This window comes from Sceloporus occidentalis, unplaced genomic scaffold (assembly GCF_023333645.1).
Source record: "Sceloporus occidentalis isolate IW3139 unplaced genomic scaffold, rSceOcc1.0.p SCAF_6, whole genome shotgun sequence".
Classification (NCBI taxonomy): Eukaryota; Metazoa; Chordata; class Lepidosauria; order Squamata; family Phrynosomatidae; genus Sceloporus; species Sceloporus occidentalis.
Genome location: NW_028316986.1, coordinates 104,819,456 through 104,845,265, shown reverse-complemented (window position 1 = coordinate 104,845,265; position 25,810 = coordinate 104,819,456). Strand labels below are relative to the sequence as shown.

The 25,810-nt window shown below is 38.4% G+C and overlaps 1 protein-coding gene across 4 annotated transcripts in view; it reads right to left on the bottom strand.

Moving 5' to 3' along the window:
* The window catches only part of CDK19 (cyclin dependent kinase 19), a 140,794-nt gene that overhangs the window by 41,626 nt on the left and 73,358 nt on the right, over positions 1–25,810 (bottom strand). For 3 of the 4 annotated variants that reach the window (XM_089530570.1, XM_089530567.1, XM_089530568.1), the window contains exon 4: positions 23,966–24,106. The exons of the other annotated variant lie outside the window; for it this stretch is intronic. In XM_089530570.1, coding sequence (XP_089386696.1) covers positions 23,966–24,106 — 141 coding nt within the window. The remainder of the gene's footprint in view (positions 1–23,965; positions 24,107–25,810) is intronic. 4 annotated transcript variants of the gene reach the window in all.

Here is a 25,810-nt window from a genome sequence, read left to right as displayed (position 1 = left end):
AGTTTTGATCCTCACTACCTCCCCCTGGGCACTATTTAGGGCCAATTTTCTGTTCTAAAAGGTGTTGGGAGGGTTAGTGTTTAGACATGAAGCCACCATATTAGCAAGCAGTTTTCTTCAGGTGTGGACCGTCTGGGCTCCAAAAATATGCAACGAACAGTCTAAAAAATTAAACTGGGCTGGGGTTCAGGGACTTGGGAGTTCTGCATAGAGCCCAGAGACTGCACTTTCATCACCCCTGCTCAACATGTTCATTTATCCATTCATGACATTACCCTGGCACATCCAGATAAACCTATAGATCTGCTATGAATATTGTTTTGAAGTATGAATCAAGTATCAAAATTTCAGTGACCTGTCACTGAAATCTCTCTTTCCTTCTGTCTCTGTATCTTTCAGACACACACAAACATACACACACACACACAGTGGAACTTTTACTCTGACTCATGCAAAATAGGGGCAACCTGTTTTGCTTAGGCAATTTTCATGGTTCCCCTGACAGGAAGAACAGATTACTTGATAAATCGAGACAGACAACTGGGATATTTAGTATTCTACTTGAAAGAATATAATTTCCTTACAGAAAGTACTCTGGAATGGAGGCAGAGGTAAAACCTGAAGTGTGCATCATCAATGGAACCAATGGTACTTTTGTAGAAACAAAAATATACAGAGTTTCCTTTCAAAATATTAAGAATGTTTTAAAGAAAAATCTGAAAAAAATGGTCTGAATATTTGATTAGTGATTCATTTTGTATGTTTACATATGTTTTGTATGACAGAAAGGCAGCAAGCAAATGGATTTATTTTTAATACTGTCCTTGGAATTTCAATTGAATCATAACTTAAAATACAACAAAACTAAAAAGCTTAGGCCTAAATCTAATTACCAGTCACAACCTGCATAGATACAGTGAGAATTCAAATGATCTATTCTAGTTGAACTAGTGACTGGATTAAGGCTTTAATTTTTTAACGTATGCACAAAGGCTTAAACTCCAAGTAACTCCACAATTTTTCCAGTTTCTTTAAATTTTGGTACAGTATACAAAAAAAAACCCAACAACTAATAAATAAAAATTATATACCCAGGACATGTATTTAGTGCTATTAGATCTTAGGACCTGGCCCTGAGTCTTCAGTTTTTTGGTGTCTCCAGATCAGAGGAGGGTGTAAATTCTCCAGTTTTGATGGAGTCAGCTTTGGGTCAGAGGAAAGGGCTGTATGCCAATCTCCATTTTCGCTAGAACAGCACCACCTTGCTATAATTTGCTAGTCTTCTTTAATGTCTTGCTGCATCTTATAAAAACTTGGGTGGATGGTGTCTATGGATTTACTTGACTTCCTCCTTTCCTTGTAGTCATTGTAGCTCCAGGGTATACCATCTTCTCTGCTCTGCATTAGACTAGATTAAATGTTCATTTTCCCATTTCCCACAGACTAAGATTAAAAAATGCTCTTTTGTTCATGAAATACTCCCCAAAGCTATCTTAATGTGGTGTGTGTGTGTGTGTGTTGAAAACAAAGGCAGGGAATTCCAGAACTCATTATTATCAATCATTGTTATTATCAATAATCAATTATTTTACAGGATATCATTTGCCAAAAAGCCAAGGGCTGCTTTATTCTTATTCATTTATTCATGGAATGGTGAAAACACTATTCCTTATATTGGCTGAGTATCCCTTATTTGAAATGCCTGTGACCAGAAGTGTTTCAGATTTTTTTTTAATATTTGCATACACACACACACACACACACACACACACACAGGGGAGAGAAACCAAAGTCTAAACACAAAATTCATTTATGTTTCATATACACCTTATACACATAACCTGAAGGTAATTTTATACAATGTTTAAATAATTTTGTAGTGTGTATACATGGAACTATTCAAAAGCAAAGATGTCACTGTTTCAGCCACTGATGAAAAAAGTTTTGGATTTTGGACTATTTCAGATTTTGGATTTTCAGATCAGGGATACTCAATCTGTAGTTTATGTAGTTGGGTCTAAGCAAGTATTTGTTTTGCTTACTTATCACAGATATGTCACTATGAACTGGCACTTCGGTAAAATAACAGCTTATAAGAAGCTATTATGAAAGCCTAGCCCTCTTTCCTTATTGAAAATATATGTAAATATTCACACACACACACACTTATACAAGCTGTATGCTGAGAGGAAAATAACCTACAAATTATGCATAAAAGCTATGCAGTAAAACACCAAACTTCATCCAAAACAAGAAAAAACACCTATGGTACAGTGGTTTTAGCGCTTGACTATGACTAGAGACCAGGGTTCAAGTTCACGCTCTCCCACAGAAACCCACCTTGGGCAAATCACACTCTCTCAGCCTCAGACGAATTCAAAGGAAAAACCATTCTGACAAATCTTACCAAGCAAACCCTGTGATAGATTCACTTTAGGATTGCCATAACACAAGAGCAAGCACTATAACACAAAACAATGTAAAAACAACAAGATGCTGTATGTTTAAGCATGCACCCTAGAGAGATGTTGAGTATTAACTTGCCATCAGAAGTGTCCACAGTAGTTCATTTATGTCTATCTCCAGACTTATTCATACTGAGGTCTCTTTGAAATCCATTTAGTACTTCAGGCCAAGAGGGCAAAGCAGGGCAGGACAGAGAGCAAAGGGATACAAGAAAGATGACCCAACTGGCACTTTTTTCATTACAATTGCTAAATAGTTCATGTCTTCCGAGTTTACTTCGCTGGCTGCAACTGTTATTTGGGCTAGAGCAGTGCTTCTTGTCCTATCTGATGTAGGAGGCTGGCAGTTTTTTTCTGAATATACCAAGGACTATGATTTTGTGCCCATTGGCTACAACTGTTTCTCTTTTTCATGGAATTTCTCTGCAAACCAGCAATTAAGGGCTTGTGGACCTGCACTAGGATAATCACAGATTCCATTTACCTGTATCTTGTAGGCATCAAGCACATTGCATTGGCAAACTCCCCAAAATTGCAGTTGTCTTTGTTGGCTTTTCTCTGCTGTCCTTCTTTCAGCAGGAACATACATTTTTATTTATGTTTTTTTCAGAAGTTAGTTGGCTCCCGTTGGGAAGGGATTCATTGGTGGGTGCTGACCATTTTTTTTAAATTAAGTTTTTAATTGTGTTTTTACATTACATTTTTAAAAATCAATATTTGGCTTTTAACTTGCATAGCTGTCTTGACTGCCAGTTTTACAAGGTAATAGAGTTATAAATTTAATAAATAAATAAATCACAAACACTATGTCCATTGGAAACAAGAGGCTAAAAGGCATGTGCAGACAAAATGAGTACAGCTGAAATTAGAAATGATGTTGATGTCACTTGCTGTAACAAACAACAAACATTCTGTACCTAAGACAAAATAAGGTGTACAATAACAACTTCAGTTCAAACATTGTTATTAACCTAGTGCCCTCCAGAGGTTTAAGTACCCTAAAGGTACCAGATCCCATCTAATCTTGGAAGTTAAGCAGGATCAGCCTTGGTTAGCACTTGCATGGGAGCCTGCAAACAAAGACCAGGTGCTGTAGACTATATTTCAGAGGAAGGAACTGTCAAAACCACCTGAGTAGTCCTTGCCTAAGAAAAGCCTATAAAATTCATGGGGTCACCAGAAATCAACAGGTGACTTAAAGGTATGCATGCGTGCGCATGCATGCACACACACACACACACACACACAGAGTGCCCTCCAGATCCTGTGGATTAATTTGACAGCCTCTGAGGTCTCTTCGAAGTCTATGGTTCTATGATTACAACTCTCATCACAAAGCCATGCTGGCTGGTTATGATTGAAATTGTAGTGCAATATGCATGGATTTTGCCAGGTTGGGGAGGACTCTTTTTAAAACTGAAATTACTATGAACAGAATATGCCAGCTGTTAAAGAAAATGACAGTCCTGGATCAGCACATCTTTAGTTGCTATAGAAACAAAAAGGTTAGATTTAGAATCTCATGTTTAAATTATCAGCAATAAAAATTGAACAAACAGATCCCTACTGAGAGTGAACTATGCAGCCCAATTGTGCTGTAAAGGTGTAAATGTAAAATGAACAAGGTCAACAATAATTAACTGGAACCATCTGCTGATGCAAAAAAATGTATATGTTGTAACATAAAACAAATCCCTTAGAGTAGTAAACATGAAAGTGATCAGGTTTTCTTTCCTCAGGCTAGAAGATATAAGGCACTGAATGCATTTCAGGGAAAGGACTAAAGGAGAAGGAAGTGCTGGGACCCTTATATCATGTTCTTGAAGTATAAAACCATTTGACATGAATCAGAAACCAAACTACAAGAACGTGGTTTTTTGCATGCATTAATCTAGCTCCAATAAACTCTTCAGCATGGAGGTGGTCAGAAAGGAGCCAGCAGAAAACAAACTTAAGTAAAACTGTCTGCAATTTTGAATGAGAGGAACACAACTGATAAGAGGAACAATGGAGAACAAAAAGCTAGCATTTAGCAGTCCTTACTGTTCCTGAGATTATCTAGGATATAGTTCTTTAGGGATACACCACATTCCCATGAGAAAAAAATCCTCAGGGAAGTGCGGCTTGCATTAACTTTTTTTTTAGTTGGCATCATTCATATCCAAACAAAAGCAATTTAATGATTTGTTACTATATCAAAACAGTCAATAGTACAATGACTTTAAGATACTTAAAAACACGTAGGTATAGACTCATTAAGTCAAGAGATTATCAAAACTGTTTCAGTACTTGTACAACAGGAAGTTTAAATTTGAGACACAAGTCCTCCTATGCTCCATTCCCACTGGCTTATAACGCGGATCAAGAATCGAATTATGGGTGCATCGTTCCCATTTGAGCGCGCATTCGATCCCCATTGCGCAGATTTCGTTCCCATTGGAATTCAGATCTGATACCCATGTATTCGATTTTTCCTTCAAAAACCCAAATCAGTGGTGGATAAACCGGTTTAAAAAGGGTGCACATTTTTAGAGGTTTTTCCTGCGCCTCCTGAGCCCGATTCGGGGCAAATGAATGGGAACGACAAGGGTGTTTGATTCAGGAACTTGGGGATGGGAGGAGCAGTGCTCAAGGGGCTGGCCTGGGGGTGTCACCCGCTTGTTCTCTTTCCTGCATTACCGGCACCATTTTCTCCCGTTCGCATAGCCTTTCCCCTGTGGAGTGGGAAGCAGGGTAAGGTGATCGCATGTGTAGACAATTTTTTTTTTAAATTAAGCTTTCAATCGCTTACGCGCTCTGTTGGGTGTCCAAACATAGCCAATTGCTACATTGACCTCCAAATACGGTAAACACATTATGCCCCCCTGCAACCTCCCCCCTGCTCCACATGCATAGATCGACGTGTAAGGAGACCTACTGAACACCATTTTAAACTATTCTTTTTTCTGTTTTTTACATGCCTGCTCGAACGCCCCCCAAATAGCCCAGGGAGCAATGGGGGAGGCAAAGGGACTTGGGGGAATGGAGGCTCCCTTTCCCAGAGGGAGTCTGGGAAGACACAGGAGAGTCAGGGAGGCAAAGGAACTTGGGGGGATGGAGGCTCCCTTTTCCCTTTCTCAGAGGGAGTCTGGGAAGACACAGGAGAGCCGGGGAGGCAAAGGAACTTGGGGGGGATGGAGGCTCCCTTTTCCCAGAGGGGAAAACCGCCTAAGCGATTGATTGGTTGTGACGTCAAGCGCTTAGGCATTTGACTGACAGCTGCTTTTTAAAAAAAGGGCAATGGGAAGAGGGAGCAAAAAAGTCCACTTCAAATTACAACGAGAACATTTCAATGGGAACGAGAACATGGGTAAAAAAAAATGAGTCTGTTTGCCCCCTTTCGTAATGGGAACGAGGGAGCAGATTCAAATAAGACTCGGGAAAAAAATCTGAGTCAGAATCGCAGCAATATAAGCCACTTTTTTTGCCCAGTAGGAATGGGGCCTTTGACATCTTAATTACTAGAAAAGGGGGAAATAAGACATTTTAGGCATCTAGTGGTCAGAGCTATATTTCTCTGTTACCACAATACCAGTGGGAAGTTGATAACCTTAAGAGACTGTTCTCCTCTGCCACAGGACTATGCATAATAATGGAACTTTGAAAAGCTACTCTAGAAGAAATAAAGTCCTTAATAAGCACAAAATGAATCCTTCCAAGTCTTATATCTAATAGTGTAAGTTTGGCTTATCCAACTCCCAACCAATGCAAATTTAAAATTAGATCTATTTTGGGACTCATGGTTTTCAATGTTTGCTTCATGGTTTTACTTTCATTATTAGCTAACTAGTCAGCCACCTTGAGCTTTTCTTTTTTTTGTCTCAAAAACAACAATGAAAGGATAGCTGGGATATGAATATTTTAAATAAAATAAATTTAGAATTTAAACAAATGAAAAGCAATGGAGTGCTGAAGGTTCATCATGGGGTCAAAGGCCAAGAGTTAAACCTGCAGAATTCACATTTTCCCCTTTCCTATTGCCAATGACTTCTAGTATTTATTAACATCAAAGAACTGAAATCCCAGTTGGAGCTCAAACTCTGCTCCAGATCCATGAACAAATAACAGCATTTACATAATCACAGCTGTGTTTTTTGTAGCATATACCTGGTTAGGGTAATACTTAGTGGTGAAAGCTAATTCTGCTGACTTAAGTTATTGTTGCTTGACCCCAAAGAAGATATTATTAAAGCCTGAGATTGTTCACATTCCCTCACAACCCTACCAAAACAATATAGAATTGTGGAGGTAAATATAAATAATGTGAACACATATAGCTACACAGTGAACTATGATAATATGGAACTTTCCATGCTTTGAACATGGTGAGGATCTACACAGAATATGAAGTAGAAGGCTGCTTCTGATATTTGGGAAAGCCTCTGCCATTATATAGGATTTAGCACGGAGCTCTGCAATATGATGAGAAATCAGCAAAGATAAGATGTCTTCTCTTTCTCTTTAGTAAGCACAAAGGATTAATTCATCCTTCACTTCAGAAGGCAAGACCAATATAGTACACAACTTTCCCAATACTGAGATACTGTTTCAGGCTGTAAATCAAAAATTTAATAAATTTAAAAGAAGCTATCACCAATAAAGCAGCATAACAGAATGAAAAACAAACAAAGCTCAAAGAAGAAATTCTTATGGTACTATGCAAAAGCTATTTTGCAAAATTCTCTCTGACCATAATCAGGGTAAATTTTCCTGATTTCCCAGCCACTACATAAAAAGTTCCAATTTTCCTTTCTTGTTTAGTAGCTGGATCTGTGACAGGAAAAGGATCTACTACAATAATTCACAGGATGATAAGTAAATGGCCAGACTCTGCAAACTCATGTTCACAGTTTCTTCTACATGCTTTCTAAATATGCTGACATATCAAAGGCAGACATTTTGCAAAAATTCATGAGACCCAAATTACTGCCTTGGGAATATTCTCAATTAGAATACAGTATAAAGAATATTCTGAATGCCTAGGCCTCTTGCTTCTCCTGATATACACTTTTAAAGCCCTCTGGACTCTCATGCCATAATCTTTTCTTTGGGGCATGAGCTTGGAACAGAAGCTTGGAGGAACAAACTCTTAAAATTTATAAAAGGTGATGTTGATCTTAGGCATGAAGTTCAAAGCTTAAGAAGTTGTAGCTCATAGAAGGCTAATTATCTCCCCTTATTACTAGGCAAATATAAACTCAACACAAACACCTTCCAAAGACTCAAAGGGAAGTGCAATGAATGCTACCAAAATCAACAGCAGACTCCACAACAGGAATGTACATATGGAAGAAGAATCTTGAAATATGTGTTTGATGCAAGATAGCTGGGAAATAATAATAATAATAATAATAATAATAATAATAATTTGTTTTATTTATATACCGCTATTCCAAAGATCATAGCGGTGGACAGCAAGTAAGCTAATTATGCCATGAACCCCATGAATTCTGTATAAAGCCAGTGAATGTTCAGGTGAAGGCCTTCTTAAAGAACTCCAACAGCTACTTCAACAGCCACAAGACAACACTGCTTTCCCTTCTGTCACCTGTGAAAGATCTTCTGTGTGGTGTCAGAAATTTTATTTTATCAGCTACTTAGAAAGGAAAAGACTGAAAGTCATGACTGTTGTTCTTTCTCCTAAAGTATGGTAAACAAGATTCCTGAGAACACATAGAAAGGCTTCTTAAAGGTAACCCACCCATGTAAAGATTAGCAGCAAAAAGATCCAGAAGAGCAGTGTTCCAACAACAAGTGATCACTGAGAACACATTCACATTCAGGGTCTACTGATGGTCAAAGAATTACGTTTTTAATCAAACCAACCGTATAATGATGTTTCCCAGCAGTTATGGCAAATTGCTCCATGCTCAATAGTTGAGGAGAACATCTTATAAGGTCCTTTCAGGCCCTTCTGATGATAGATGTGAGCCTCAACAATTATGTTGACAGTACACACTGGCATATGAGCATCCTGAACCCTGTGAGAAAGCTGGGGCTGGTCTAAATGTAAGTGTACTGTATTATGTGAACTGCTGTAGATTTTTGCACATTCACAGTGATGTTTGTCTTCCATTTCTGGTGCAAATTCACATCTTTCTTCTTCCAAAAATGCATGGCCATCTGCATCCATTTGAAGCAGACAGTTGGCCACATGTTTAGGATACTCCAGTAAAAACCATAAAGCCTTTTTCAGCTGAGTTGGTGGAGCCCCCTCCCCCTCACAAAAAGCCCAAACTCCTCCAAATCATGTGTGGCCAGATCACATTATATTATAATAGTATGAGGAGAATTCTAATCGTGTAGATAAGTCCCCTGTGAATTCAATGTTCACCAGCTGGGAAGTTTTTAAAGGACACTTTTTTTAAAAAAGGGAAATCTGATAACTGTTTCTAGTATATGTATTGTTTAACCCTTGCTTGAAAATGGGTGATTCAATAACCCAAAGTTGCTAATAGCAGAATTGGAAGCATTCTTAAATCAAGAAAACCCTAAAGTGGTAAAAATTAAACTTAGCTGCCCTCCACCAATGCTATGTTCCTGAAACAGTTGAGTGGGTGAGTAGCTTTGTTCTTTGTAAAATAAATGCATAAAAGCAGGAGGCCTGTTCATGAATTTTGAAGTGCTAAGTTTAGTCTTTACATGTTAAGAAATTTAAAACATCACATTTATAATATGTGATAATACCTTTAGGTATGTTGGTGAATGTTTATAACAGGAATAATAACATATTTTGCCCACGCACTATGCCATTAAATTTTTGAGAGGGCATGAAAACATTTCCCAACATATAATATCCTGAAATGTATGTGATAGTTAAAATATAACTTTGCACATCTGACTGAACATGGTGGCTTTCGGCTCACTGAAGTATGCTCAAAACTTCAAATGAAGTAAAAACCTTGGGTTGGGGAAGGAGAAGGGCAAAAATCAAAAATGTGACCCAGCTATTTATAGAATGAGATTGGTTTGCAGAAGTCTTGCTTTTTTGGTCTTCGTTTGTGTGAAACTGGGAATACCTCAAAGGAAATGTATTTTGTAAAGTAAAAAAAGGTAAACAACAAAAAACAGAACATTTCTTATTCTTTACTTTCTCATTTTCTGTTGTCTTTTCTCCTTTTTGGCCATTTTCCCTGCTTATTTTTCTAAATACCAAGAAGGGTTTTTCCCCACCGACTGGCAGGGTAAGTAATAAAAAAACTGAAGGAGAAAAGGGGAATCTTAATGAATATAACTGAAAAGAACTTTGAATTTGGATTCCTGCCTGGCCGATTGGCACACGGGATAAAACCCTCACGTGGTTTGCTCCACATGCCATCCCGAGCATGAATTATCCAAAAAATTCATTTCATTCTGAATTAAGGATTTTGAATTTTAATTGCAAATTTCACAGTTTTTCTTTACAAGGTACACAATGGTACCACTATGCTCTGCTAATAATGGTGATATTTATTCACCATCTGTACATGCTGTTCTGAATAGCACATTGTTAAAAGACACAATAAACTATGTAACAGCAGAATACTAAATATGCATATTAGAAACTTTCTGTGAGGAGCTACTGTATCTTGAAGATATAAACAATGTCCATAAAATGATTACAAACTAAATCTCAACATGGTACCAAGGACAAAGACAAGAGATTAACATAGTTTTCATTGTCTCACAAGATTGTATAGAAAAGGGAAACACAGTCCCACAGTATCAGCTTGGTGACATGAACATGAGGCAGCAAATTAAAACAAATAAAGAAACGCCAATAAACTGCAATCAAAAATATTAATTTTAAATTAACATTTCTGAAAACATGTGGCTATCCAGAGCTTTAAGAAAAAAAAGTATCATGGGCTATTTTCCAACTTTAATACAATTCTAAGTTACAGCTTGTAGTTATCGGCCACATTTTTAAAGCAACACAGTATCAAGATTTTATGCAACAGCTTCAGACTCTTTTTATTCCTCATTTGCCTCAGGTTTTTCAATTTTATGCATCAGCAGCTAGCCTAGGAATGGGAGATGAAAAATGAAGTCAGAAGCCAGTACTGAGCAGCAAGACAACTCTCACGGGCAAAACATGGGACACAACCAATGAACAAGCTAGACATCAGGAACAAAGACCCACCAAATGATACAGGAACACACCGAAGTTTAAGACAAGATGTTGTTTAGGCAAGGTTCACCTGGAAAATGAAGTCCCCAAGCCCTTCCCAAGAATATCTAATCATCAACCTCAATGGCATCAATCATTCCAGGGCCTGAGAATGCTATTGGAACTACCATATAAAGCAGACCTGCACAACTTAGCAGTAATCAGGGGCCAAATTTAAAATAGGTTGATTTCTTTGGGCTGCACATAGGTGGGGGGTGGGGGGTGCTGCCTTCCGAGCCCTGCTTGGTAGCCACCTTACAAAATTTGGAGGACATGAAGGTGTGTGAGGTGGTGGCCTCTGAGTCCCTGGGACTTGGAGGACATGGGGGGATGAGGTGGTGCCCTCTGAGAGTTGTCATAAGTCAAACAACTTGAAGGCACAAAACAACAACAACAACAAAGCTCCATTAGGCAAGGCAGAGTTTTAAAGATATAAAGATTTAAAGTTGGAGACCAGGGTTTGAGTCCCCTCTTGGACCACTGGATGACCTTGGCTAATCACAGTGTCTTAGCCTCAGAGGAAGACAAGGAAAGCCCACTCTGAACGTAATCTTGCCAAGAAAATCCCATGATAGGGTAGCCATAAATCGGAAATGATTTGGAAGGCACTTTAAAACAATGCATAGGATTGCCATAAGTCAAAGTCAACTTGGACGCAATGACCAACAAAATGCTGCTTTTAGGACCCAGCATGGATCTGACGCCTCTTGGGGCAGAAAGCTTGGTGGTCTCAACCACCAGGGAGGGTCCTGAAGGAGAGGAGTGGGGTGGGGGAAGAAAGCCCCTCAACCTTCTTCCTCTCCCCCTTTCTTGACCCACTCTCTCAGCCTCTCCTCTCTTCTCCTCACCCTATGGAGCTGGCAGCTGGCTCCACCAACATTGCCACAAGTGAAATTGTTAACTTTTGTTGTTATTACTCAACAGACCTCTCCTCCCTCTGCTGTTCCACACCTCTGTGGGCTTTACAAAATGTTTCCAGAGGCCACATGTGGCCCACAGGCCTTATGTTATGTAGGTCTGATATAAAGTCACAAACCACACCATCACACTATCCACCTAACTACACTTGCATAGCTAAACCTAGTGTACCAGCTACACCACTTCCCGGAGATGTCAGATTTGGCCAAAGTGACACATGCCTCAATAATATCCTGTCTGGATCATTGTAACACACTGTACATGGAGCTGCCTGCAGCAACAACAGCAGCCCAGCAGCAGAGGTGACTACCTGGGCACCTGTGGGTGGATGACCCTTTAAAACGCCTTCCCAGAGTTCCCTCAGAGACCTTGGCGTCGGGGAAGGAGACCCTGCAGCAACAACATGGAGCTGCCTTTGGAAACTGTTCAGAACTGCAGCAGATCCAAAATGCTGTGTCCAGACTGCTGACAGGACTGGTTACAGGGAAGATACAACTACCCTACTGAAACAGCTTCACTGGCTACCAATTCATTTCTGGGTGCAATTCAAAGTGTGGTTATGGCACATGAAGTCCTGTATGGCTTGGGCCCAGGCTATCTTCTACAGTTAACAGTATTGCTTTTTTTTAAAAAAACAGCATTAAAATGGCTTGGGTCTGAGTTACTTGCAGGAATGCCTCTCCCTACATAACCCACCCTGCACACTCAGAACAACCGGGAAGAATTTATTGGAATATTATAACACTAGATTAACCACAACTTCCCATAGAGCATTCACTGCCATGGCCCCTAAACTATGGAATAGTCTACCGGAAGAGATCCGTCTTTTTACCACCTTAGATGCCTTTAAGAAGGCACTTAAGACAGATCTCTTCTGGCAGGCTTATCCACCTGATTCCATATAAGAGATTATGGTAAATGCTCCACCCCTGATTATGACTGTATGATAATTTGATGATTGGATATTTTAAAGAACTAATAGGAATGTTGTAATTCAGTATTAGTATTTTATAGATTGTCTTTTTGTACTTGTATTGTATTACTTTAATGATGTAATCCCACTTAGATCCTTGGGAGAGACGGGAAATATAAATAAAAAATATTATTGTTGTTGTTATCTGAAAGACTAAGATCCTTGGAGAATTGGCTTTCTCTTGGGACCTTCCACCATCATAGGCATGTCTAGTAAAGACACATGACAAAGCCTTCTTGGTGGCTGTGGGATACTCCCTTTTGTCATCCAGTCCTGGACGGGATTTGTCACCCAGTCCTGGACGGGGTCACACTCCCCCTAAAGGACAAAGTTCACAGCTTGGGAGTACTCCTGGATTCATCTATACTGTTATCATCTCAAGTGGATGCGATGGCCAGGAGTGCTTGGTACCAGCTTCGGCTGATAAGCCAACTGCGTCCCTGTCTGGACCGAAAGGACCTTGAAACTGTAGTACATGCACTGGTAACCTCTCGCTTAGATTTCTGTAACGCGCTCTACATGGGGTTACCTTTGTATTTTAAAGAACTAATAGGATAGTTCGGAAGCTCCAACTAGTTCAAAATGCAGCAGCCAGAGTGGTCACTGGGACCTCAAGGTCAGACCACATAACACCTGTATTAAAATCTTTACACTGGCTGCCAATCAGCTTCCGAGCCCAATACAAAGTGTTGGTTATCACCTTTAAAGCCCTACATGGCTTGGGCCCGAGTTACTTGAGGGAACGCCTCTCCCTACACAATCCACCCTGTACTCTCAGAACAACTGGCAAGCTCCTACTTGAACATCCCAAAGTGAGATTAACAACTACTCACCAAAGAGCGTTTACGGCCATGGTCCCTACACATTGGAATAATCTCCCGGAAGAGATTCGACTCATTCCTACTTTGGACACCTTTAAGAAGGCATTGAAAACTCATCTCTTCCGACAAGCATACCCTCCTGACTCTCTATAAAGGAAACCACTCTCAAATAGAAATCTACCTCAGGATGTAAACTGTGATATATATGCTGTATGTTTTTAGATAATACTTTGTTTTTTATAAGCTGATTTTAAATAACTGTAATTAGAATTGCTATGTACTGTTGAATTAGACATTGACAGTAATCCTGCCTCGATCCGTCGGGAGAGGCGGGAAAAATATAAATAAAAATTATTATTATTATTATTATTATTATTATTATTATTATTATTATTTTGTTAACATTTGTAATACATGTTTATTCAAAAAAAATTTTAAAATACATTATGCTTTTTAAAAACCTGTATTCTGTTTTAACTTATACTGTCAGCTGTCTCATCTTGGGAGAGAGGTGGGGTACAAAGAACAGAAAAGAAAAATAACCTACAGCCTTGATGCTAGCAAACAAACCACTGTGTACGTAACATGCTTATAACAACTCATCTCTCTATGTTCCCAATGGCTGAATCTTCCATAACTGAATCTTCCATCATCCTCTACACTCCCAGAAACATGATCAGCACAAAAGGACACATATGCATTTCTTGAAATGTGGACCCCTCCCAGGGGTCATTTCCCATTTCCCTAGTATAATGTCCTCCTGCACAAATATTCTAATTCCCTGCAATATTCTCTCTTAAGGACTAAAATTACATGCTGCATTAAATGCATAATCACATTTTCATGCATGTATTATTTAAATATCAGATTGGGATGGCTCCACATATGAAGTGGGGTTTAATTCTTCTCCTGCTCTGTGGTACTGAGACACATCCCCACCCACAACCTCTGGAAATCATTTGCCCCAGGAAAGAAGCCTAACACAGTAGCCAGATTTGGGGTGGAAGTAGGATAAATGGTTGCTATTAAAGAATACATAGTTACAAATGCAAGTAACAAATATGCATGAATTCACAGTTCATGTTTTTTGCTGTCATTATTACAAAAATCACATAAGACAGCCTACTGGAAATATCCAGAATCAGATTTTTCAGGTTTGATATTAACCAGTTTTATTCTTCTGGGATCAACAGCCCTGTAATACTGTTCCTTTTGCCATGGTAGTAAAATTAATGTCATGAGCCCCTGAGGCAAAGCAGGTATCCTGGCAGCACTTGCTTCTTGTGTGGAATATATAATATGATCCTACAACAGTTCTGCTTGTAAATTTGTAGCAGCAATGAGCAATATAAATATGGCTTGCCCTCGTCATGTTCTACGTGCTGTAAAACATTTGAAATATCAAGAACAGATAGTCAAAAATAAAAGGAAGTTTCATCCTCTTATTGCAGACTTTTGTGTTAGTGAGGACTGGTATAACACGCCCAGAGTCAATTACACAGTGTTTTCAACAGGAGCAGGGACGTCTGTGAATTTTTTCATAAACCTCTACTTCAAAAGCATAAGTGAAAGCTGAAGAGTGTCTTCAAAAGAAAGCTGAAAAGGTAGATTGCTAGCCAGCAAGTGCAACTATCAACAAATCAAGCAGACAGAGTGGCTCGTGGTCCAAATGCCTGCTGTGATATGCAGATTCTAATGCACAATGCCCATGCCTTGTTAACTTGAATGCTCCCCTCCTGAGAAACAACTTTCCTAGAAAAGCAATAGCAAGATGGTTCTGTCCAGAGACAGCAACTTTAGGGTACACCAAAAATGCCTCTACAGGCATTTAGAGAACTGTCATCAACAACAGCATACACATAGTACAGGCTGGGGCAACACATTTTAGGGACCAACAGAAACTGAAGTCGATGCAAGGATAAATTACCTGGATGTGAAAACAGGAGGGAAAGGTCAAACTGCCATGAGACACAGAAACACTTATGATCATAAGGATGACAGTAAAATGGAAAATAGCCACAATCGGTGTGAATCAACATTTTATATGCTGAAATAATTACTAGATAATTTTAGTCAATTCTTCATATGCAGATCAGGAATGTTATCAGTATTCTTGGGCATCTGCATCTCTTCTTTCAAAACAATTTGTAATATATAATTTGAATTCCAACATAAACTTCCATTCAAATTTTGGGGTTATTTGGATAACAGATACCACAATAAAAATATTCTATGGTGTAGTCACAGAAAGTGACTGTTTTCATTTCTCTGTAGCTCAAAACAAATGTGTGAGCACCATTTCATTTTTACAATATATATCTGATTCTTTTCTACAGAGGGTGATAATATGTTTCATCACTGTACTTTTCCATATGACTGTTTACAAAGCCAATAAAGTCTGAAAAGGTAGATAATTCCTTTTTTTCCCCATTTCATTTATGGAATGAAAGCAGCTTTTCAAATTAAAATAACTTGTGGGAAATTATACAGCAGAAACCACAAGAACCAAGAGTACTTTAATCACAAACACTAATATTTTTCCTTTGGCTTTACACTGAATGAATATCTTTTAATTTTTTGGTAAAGGGTAGAAGTTATTAAAATTACAACAATTCTCTTTTGACACATCAAATACAATAACTGTAAATGAATTATACTTCTGTTTGACAAAACTTTATAAACAGGTATTTTTCTAAGCTCCCTGGAAATAATACCTTCCAGTATGAAACATATATCCCTTTTTATTGAAAAGAAAATGCCACAAAACCAATATAACCCAGAGCAGTTATTTTCTTCTTCATAAAAGCTGCAGCAGTTTGCCAAGTAGCAAGAAAAGCATTCAGTTACCAATTTTGAAGCTGACAGGCAAGCAAAGGGCCAAGCAAGCTGGTGAACTATCAACAAAGAAATCAGTTAATTATTGTAAATGGTTAATGGTTGACATTATTTATTTTTGGCCTGTGTCCATACCATGTTGAACTATACTTGTGAACTTACTTATACTTGATGCTACAAGTACCTGTATATAAAAACATTAAAGTGATTTTAAAAATTACCATTTCCACTTAGCACAATAACTAAAACTTTGTTGATATGTTTTTTTTAAAAAAAAAAGATGGTATACTAGTAATTTTTTAGCTGCAACTGCAGCATCTGCCTTACAACTAACTAGTGTATATTTCCCCATTTAGTTGCAACAATGTGGTTACAAAGCTCTTATATGAAACATGGTAATGGACTGTCAAAGGATATTACTAGATATTGCACCCTTCCCCAACTTTCTGGCTGGGAGGTTATAGAAAGTTCCAGGTTGGGAAAGGTTGAAACAATGCTCTGACATGACCTAGGCCAGCTAAAACACACAAATTCATATAAAAGTGTTTTACTGCATTAGCTTTCATTTAGATGGGTGTTCTTAACCTGTGGTCCATGGACACCCTGCAGATTCAGAGTGTGTATGAACTGTGTGAAGCAACCTCCAAAAGACATTTCTTTCATTCCCTTTGTGTTATTCTTTAAAAAGTGTGTAAGTGAACTTTTCTGAAAAGGGATTCTTTAGCTTTCATTAGATTCTCAAAGGGAACCATGGCTCAAAAAACATTAAGATCAACTGATATCAAGGGCCCTTGGTATCCGCTGGGGTTTGGTTTCAGGAACCCCATAGATACCAAAATTAGTGGATGCTCAATTTCCATTAGATACAATTCGATAGTAAAATGGTGCCCCTTATATAAAATGGCAAAATCAAGGTTTAGTTTTTTGGAGATTTTTTTAAAATATTTTCAAGACATGGATGGTTTAATCCATGGATACAGAATCCATGGATAAGGAGGGCCAACTGTAGGCCTTAAAAGAAAAAATATAATAGCACTCATTTATCCCAGCACTGTCTCAACAATAACTTTTTCTTTATGCTACTTTCTTTCTATGATGGAGATTAATTATTAATTTAATGGTTATCGGGTATCGGTATTGGTTATTGTTTTGGTTTTAATTGTTGAATTTTACCCTTATACTGATTAATCCTTTTTAAGAGGGGGAGATATTATGTATATATTGAAGTATTTTAATCTTTGTACACTGCTTTGATTGCCTCGACAAAAAGCGGGATAGAAATAAAAGTTTTATTATTATTATTATTTTTATTATTAGTGACATTTAAATCCATTAGTGACATTTAAATCCTAATTTCCACCAATTAGGTCAAAATATGTGAATCTCCTCCTCCCTACCTTATCTTCACAAAATTCTGTGAAAGAGTGTGATTGGTTAGACTGAGAGAATGTGACTGATTTAGTCATCTAAATAATTTCATGGTTCAGTGGAGCCAAATCCCAATAGAACACTTTAACCGTTATTTCAGATGGGTCTGTGAGTTCATTTACTGTATTTACTCAACTATAAATCGACCTCATATATAAATCGAGGTCAGGTTTTGGGGCCAAAATTATGGATTTTTCCATGACTTGAGGGTAAAACTTGGAGGATCCTTCAGTATGTGTATGTGTACATACAGCAAGAGAGGCTCTAATTGGGCCTGTTAGTTTCAACTTTGATTTCAGCCTTCACTCAGACAGCGACGGCAAGCATGGGTGGGAGAGGGTCTCTGTTCTTTAAGTGCAATTAATCACTCAGGACTCTTTCTGCTTGGCGCAAGAGAAAAAGAACTATCTTCCCATCCCATGGGGAAATCTGAAAGACCTGCTACCACATTACCACACTGACCCATACATAGGTCAACGTGGGACTGTGGGGTCGATTTTGGAGCATAATTTTTTAGACTTATAGACAAGTATATATGGTAAGTTTCTGTTCCTAAATATCTGTATGAATCTCTCCTTTCACCAGCATGTCTGTGACATAAGATTATCAGGGTAGGCTTTTGTCCAATTATTTCAGATAAACTATGTGCCAATAAAAGAGAAACCCTTCTCAATTGTGAGGATCCATCTATGGAACACATTACTCATGACCATTTCAACAGCAGCAATACTGCTGTTGTTTCAGCACCAGCTAAAACCTTTTTGTTTCCTAGGGCATTTTAATGGGCTGATTTAACCTAGGGTTGGGTTTGATTCCATTGGTTCATTTTCTTTCTTTCACTCTTTCTTTTTGACAACATGTTTTGGAGTTTTATTGTTTAAATTATATTTTACAATTCAAATAGATTGGTACATTCCCCTGGCAAGGATGAAGGGTAGTTTTAAAACGGCTTTAATAAAGAAAGAAAAACAAAGTAGTAGAGCACACATATAATAATAATAATAATAATAATAATAATAATAAATTTTATTTCTATTTCCCGCTCTCCCAATGGATCGAAGCAGGATTACAAGCATAAAACCACAATAACATCTAGATTACACTAGAATATCATCTACCAGCTGAGATGAAGGTCCAGCTCTCCCTGGCAGCTTCTCTGTACCTTGACAGTTATTCAGTGAGAAATCTCCATGGAGGAACAGTGTTGCTCTAAACCTCTGAACCAATAGGCTGAGATGGCTACTTTACATAATAGCATATCTGTATTTTTTATTGCTTAGCAAGAAAAAAAATGGCTAACACTAAAGTGCCAACTCGAGAGCCAGAGTGGCATCATGGTTTGAGCGTTGGACTAGCATTTTGGAGACCAAGGTTTGAATCCTGGCTTTGCCATGGAAACCCACTGGGTGACCTTGGGCAAGTCACACTCTCTCAGCCTCAGGGGAAGGCAATGGCAAACCTCTTCTGAACGAACCTTGCCAAGAAACCCCTGTGATAGGTTCACCTTAGGGTTGCCATAGGTCAGAAATGACTTGAAGGCACGCAACAACAAAAGTGCCAACTAGGCCTAAGTGCCAAAAATACCTAAGTCAAACAAACTTTTCATTTCCCACATCATCTTGCTGGCCTTTGTCTCTCTTCAGGACCTAGAGCTAGACCAAAAACAATCTGAAACTGGCCTCTGCTGTCTTTTACTCAGGGCTCTGTTGCAAATATTCTTAAATAGATTTAATGAAACAAGACCCAGTCCTATCTAACTACAGCATATGTGAAGATGCCAAAGCTTGGGAAAGTTACTTTTTTGGACTACAACTCCTCGAATTCCCCAGCAGGAATTCTAGGAGCTACAGTAAAAAAGAAATATTTTCCCCAAAACTCTGGCAGTTGCTCTTACAATAAATCAGAGCATTGGTCTAGCTAGCCCAGTTTTATTAAATCTGACCAACAGCCAACTTACAAGGCCTCAGACAGATGTCTCCAACCACATATGCAAATTCTTTTTAAATGGACACTGAAGGAACAGAATCTAGGATCCAACACATACAAAGCAAATGTTCCGTAAATTAACTACAGCTGCACCCCAATATAGGTATTTAATTCATCACCCCCAAGTAAAAGTATATATCATGAAATATCTCTGTGGAACTTTATAAGCAATAACAGATAGGTAAAGTGGAAAAAGTAGCTTAAGACTACCCTAAAACGAATCCATTCAGAAAAGCATTATTCTAGGATCCTTGCAAATGATGTAGCAGTTTTGGGCTACAATTTGCCACGCCTTTCAGTTTTGACCTACAATAAGTCTTTTATGGGCCCGAACAGACAGGCCAAAATAAAGCTGCTTCAGGTCACTTTGGAGGTATGCTGTTTAAATTATGCTGGAGGCTGGAAGCCACGCTAAAGCCACGCTCCAGTCCTAAGGACAGAAGCGCAGCTTTGGCACAACTTCTGGACTCTTAAGATGCCTGTGTCATTTAAATAGCATACTTCCAAAGTGACCCGAAGCAGCTTTATTTTGGCCTGTCTGTTCAGACCTATGACATGTTACATTGCTTCATAGCCAAGGCCACTTCACAGGTTTTCTAATATAAGTCTTAGTAATCATAGTTGGAAAAGCACACTTAATCACTGCATGGAGCCCTATTTTTAGGGAGTAAGATAAACAGCCCTTCCCATTGCTGTCACTCTTTTGAAAACATAAAACTGTCAACATGTTCTCTTGCGTCAATCTTCTTTTCTCTAAACATTCCAAGTTCCTTCAGGCTGTCCTTCTTTACCAGTAGTTAGTCTTCTAAAAGTTATTATATTAGTAGGACACTTGTAAGTACAGTCCACCCACCCCTACTGCGGACTTGCCATCTGCAGATTTGAGCATCCACCGATGGTCCAGCCCCATTGTCCCTAATGGCAGTGTGGGCATGCAGCTATATCAGTGCGGCTGCTGCATGACATGCAGCGGAACTTGAGGTCCTGCAGTTTTTGGCATCCGGGGTACGGGGGATCTGAAATAGACCTCCCACAGATATGGGGGCTGACTGTAATATGAAGAGAGTAATTGATTGAAAATAGGAACTAGACCCATATAAATGTGGCTATGTCTAGGGGATAAATTTGTTTTGTGATCCACCCAATGAACTCATGTGATGGGGTGGCTCTACAAGAAAGTTAGTCAATATACAAAGGTAATAAAATGCAGAACTATATTCAACTTTTAAGTTACACAATAAATCTAAAACCTTAATTTCATGGAAAAACACAACATAATCAAAGAGGCTTTCATGCAAAACCCTCTAGGCAGAAAGACATTGCAAGGACTTTGAATGTAAGACTACTGGAGATTTGTAATTTGTTGTTAACTGCCTTCAAGTCAACCTCAGTTCATGAGAATATGAGAACCCTGTAAATGAGGCATCTTCAAGATACCCTTGTCCTCCACTGTTCTGTTTAGGTCCTGAAAAATTCCTGTTAACCTCCCTGATTGAATCTATCCATCTGGCATGTGGTCTTCCTCTGTTTCTACTATCTTATAATTATCTGAATATTATTGTCTTTTCTAATGAGTAATGCCTTCTCATGATGTGGCCAAAGTAAGACCACCTCAATTTGATCATCTTGGCTTCCAGGCTACCCACAGTATCCTTAGCACTATTCTCCAGCACCACATCTCAAGTCAGTTAATTTTCTTCTTATCAGGTTTTTTCACTATCCAGCTCTCACATCACATGGTGTTGGGGAATATGATGGCTTGGACTACTCTAATCTTAAGAGCTCAGTGGTATATCTTTACACTTCAAAATATTGTCTAGTTCCTTCATGAGTGCCCTTCCCATTCCTAGTCTTCTTCTGATTTCTTGGCTGCAGTCTCCATTCTGATCAATGTTTGATCCAAGGTACAGGAACTCTTTAACCATCTTGATTTCCTAACTGTTTAGGTCGAATTCATGTTGATTCTTAATTTATATTTACATTTACATTTATATTTATTTTATCAGTGAACCATAAAGATACAAGAATTGTCTTGAATGATCTTAGGCTGCATCTGCAATGCAGAAATAATGCAATATGACACCACTTTAACTGTCACGGTTCAATGGTATGGAATTCTGGGATCTGTAGTTTTGTGAGATAGTTATCTTTATCAGAGAGTTCTGGTGTCACGATAAATGACAAATCCCAGGATTCCATAGCATTGAACTATGACAGTTAAAATGGATTAACTGCTATGGTTTATCCCCATCTTCAAAAAGGGAAAAAAAGAGGATCCCAACAATTATCGTCCAGTTAGGCTGACATCAATACCAGGAAAGATTCTAGAGCAGATCATTAAACAGAGAGTCTGTCAACATCTAGATGGCAATTCCACAATCACAAAAAGTCAACGTGGATTTCAGAGAAACAAGTCATGACAGACAAATCTGAGATCTTTCTTTGATAAAATTACCAGCTTGGTAGATGAATGAAATGCTGTGGATATAGTATATCTTGATTTCAGTAAGGCTTTTGACAAGGTTTCCCATGACATTCTTGCAAACAAGCTTGTAAAATGTGGGCTACACAAGGTAACTGTTACATGGATTAGTCATTGGTTGACTGGCCAAACCCAAAGGGTGCTCAACAATGGCTCCTTTTCATCCTGAAGAGAAGTGACCAGTGGGGTCCCACAAGGCTCTGTCCTGGGCCCAGTGCTATTCAACATCTTTATCAATGACTTGGATGACAGAATTGGGGGCATACTCATCAAATTTGCAGATGACACCAAATTAGGAGAAATAGCTAATACTCCAGAGGACAGGATCAAAATTCAAAATGACCTGGATAGACTAAGAAAACTGGGCCAAAGCTAACAAAATGAAATTCAACACGGAGAAATGTATGGTACTGCGCTTAGGGCAGAAAATAAAATGCAGAGATATAGGATGGGGGACACCTGGCTGATCAAGACTACATGTGAAAGGGATCTATGAGTCCAAGTAGACCATAAGTTGAACATGAGTCAACAGTGTGATGTGGCAGCTAAAAAGGCCAATGTAATTTTAGGCTGCATCAATAAAAGTATAGCGTCTAGATCAAGAGAAGTAATAGTGCCACTATATTCTGCTTTGGTCAGGCCCCACCTGGAATACTGTGTCCAGTTCTGGGCACCACAATTCAAAAAGGACATTGAGAAACTGGAGCTTGTCCAAAGGAAGGTGACTAAAATGGTGAAGGGTCTGGAAACCATGCCCTATGAGCTGGGGATGTTTAGCCTGGAGCAGAGAAGGTTAAGCGGTGATATGATAACCCTGTTTAAATATTTGAAGGGATATCATATTGAGGAGGGAGCAAGCTTGTTTTCTGCTGCTCCAGAGAACAGGACCCAGAACAACGGATGCAAGCTGCAGGAAAAGAGATTCCACCTCAACATTAGGAGGAACTTCCTGACAGTAAGGGCTGTTTGACAGTGGAACAAACTCCCTCGGAGTGTAGTGGAGTCTCCTTCCTCGGAAGTCTTCAAACAGAGGCTGGATGGCCATCTGTCGGGTATGCTTTGATTGAGATTTCCTGCATGGCAGGGGGTTGGATTGGATGGCCCTTGTGGTCTCTTCCAACTCTACGATTCTATGATTCTACTTTATGAATAAACTGGATTATTTCTGCAGTGTGGATACAGCACAACATTATTCCTTTCTCAATAGATTACATTTAGTGGTTAGCTGCTGTATTTTGCCAAGAAACGGGAATATCAGTTTTTAAAAAATATTTAAATTTTGGGGAGCACTTGCACTTTACAAAAAGGACCTAGAGGCATGCAGCCTGCATCTTGCATATATCTGCCTCTTTTTTACTTCCATGGAAAAGTAGCTACCATAACTATTAATCTTACAATGATGTGGGTGCATCTGTCATCTTGTAGCAGACACTGTTTCTTATACTGTTTTCTTGACATTATTCAAAGGTCATTTAAACTGGTGACAGAATTACAAGACCAGTTTGTGTGCTTCTAAGAAATGATTTCCCATATTAAGAGGAAATTCCAGAAAAACAGCAACTCACTATTAAAAATACACACATTGGTCATCACATTGGCTACCTTCTCTTTCAGTACAAAGTGGTAACTGACTATTTATAATATCTATCTGTCTCTGTTTACTGGATAGGGATATCTGATCTATGCAGAAGTTTTAAAAAAGAATGGCAACACAAAATTTACTTTCACCTTTAAAACTCTTAAAGAGTATTTATCAACAACAGAAAGGGATTAAGCAATTCACAAGATGAATTTTCTACTTTTATTCAACTTCCCTAAAACTCAAATATAATCCAAACTATTTAAACAATTAAAAGTCAAAGCACTTACTAAGTCTCTGTGAAGCACCCAGTTTGCATGGAGATAATGGATTCCATCAAGAATCTGATAAAGTAGTGATTTGACCATGGATCTTGGCAACTGCATGGGTTTTTTGTTTGCTTTTGAGGCACGGTGGAACTTGATAATATGCTGGAAATAAAAAGAGCACAGACATGAAAGTATCTTGTAAAAATAAAGTTCTCACACAATGGTGCTGTAAGAATTAAATGGCTTTTAGTTTTGGAATCTAAAATGGCAGGCAATATGTTCTTTTTAAAATGCTTTTTAAAGTAATCTTTTTGAAAAATAACCAAAGGACATTGAACTTTCAATGTACATGACTATGAAACTGCTTGGTCTGTAATGGATTTCATGTTAAGATTTGCTTCTTACTGACAGTTTTCCAATTTCCATGCAATTGCCCCACAGCTTTAAAGGAATTTCATAATAATTTGGCATTAGTCTCCCTCTTTCCCCCTTTTATTCCTTTCTTCTCTTTTTTTTTTTACTAGAAGTAATGGAGTCTGGAGAGCTGTGCTTAAGAATTCCAAGGACTTCAACTTAAATCTAATATCCAAACTTGACAAATGTGTACGTGTGGTTTTGTTTACATTACATCTTGAATGTAGGGGGAGAAAGATTTGGAATTCTCTGCTTGATTATTTATCAGTTATTAGGGAGCATTGAAAAATTATTGATAATGAGGAAAATAGGAACATAGATGTGGGCTGAGACAGGTGCTAGTAATAAATGAAATAATTTCACCTTTAGCTCAATCCAGACTTCCTTCTCTCTAGCTACTCTGCATTTAATAGATTTTTAAAGGTTTCCTTCCAAACTGAAGTTTGGTTTCTAAGGAAGGAGACTCTTTTTGGTAAGGCAGAAAATTAAAGAGCAATCTGGGATGAGAGATAATAAAGCATGATATTCCTGGAGATCTAGGGCAGAATTTACTTTGTTGGCATCATCCAACTCCAACAGAAAAAGGGGACTGAATCTGAGCCACGGATTGTTATGGATTAGCCTCAAACCTTGTAATACATGGAATGTTAAAGAGAGGAAAGTCTAGTCATGCGCAAAGCGTCTTTCTCTAATCACTGAGCTCCAGTCCATACACACTGGAAGCCTCATGGCACAATAAGAACAGGTCTCAGGAATAACCAGTTGGTGTCCTTCTTTTTCCTATCTGCCACAGAAATCCATCCTTCTTTTGTCAGTTTTTATTCAAGGATATGAATTATACTGTATATGCACCAAGGTCAACCATCTTTTCTCTTAACCAAGGTCTGCAGACTTTTTAAATTATTCTGGTGACTATCCATAACCCATACAACAACAACGAAACACGTATTAAACCTAACAAGAAAATGGACAGTAAAATTTGTGCCAAAGAAAGAATAAGATACAGGAAATAAAGTGCCAATTTGAGTCTGACTTGCAAACAATTATTTTCAAGGAGTCATCATTACATTCGCACTAGACTTAGAGAAGCCTACTCAGAATTCTGTTTATTTAGGATTAGGAATATGATTTTTCAGGGGGAAAGGCATGAACTCATGTTTGGAAAAGCTACTTTTTGGCCTATAGCTCACAGAATCCTCCAGCACTATGGCCATGATATGGCTGAGGGAGTCTGGGGGTTTTAGAGCAAGAAAGTAAATTTTCCACATCCCTCACATTTAGTGTTTAAGTAGCAGAAATGACTATTAAAAAGTGAACCATAATTGCACACTTTTCATGAGAAAAAGACCATGAAGGAGAGGAATCCTGGGGGGGAATCCCTAAGCAATATACTGCATTTCTGCACTACTATCTTAAACCAATCATAATTCTTTTGAATATCTTCAAAACATA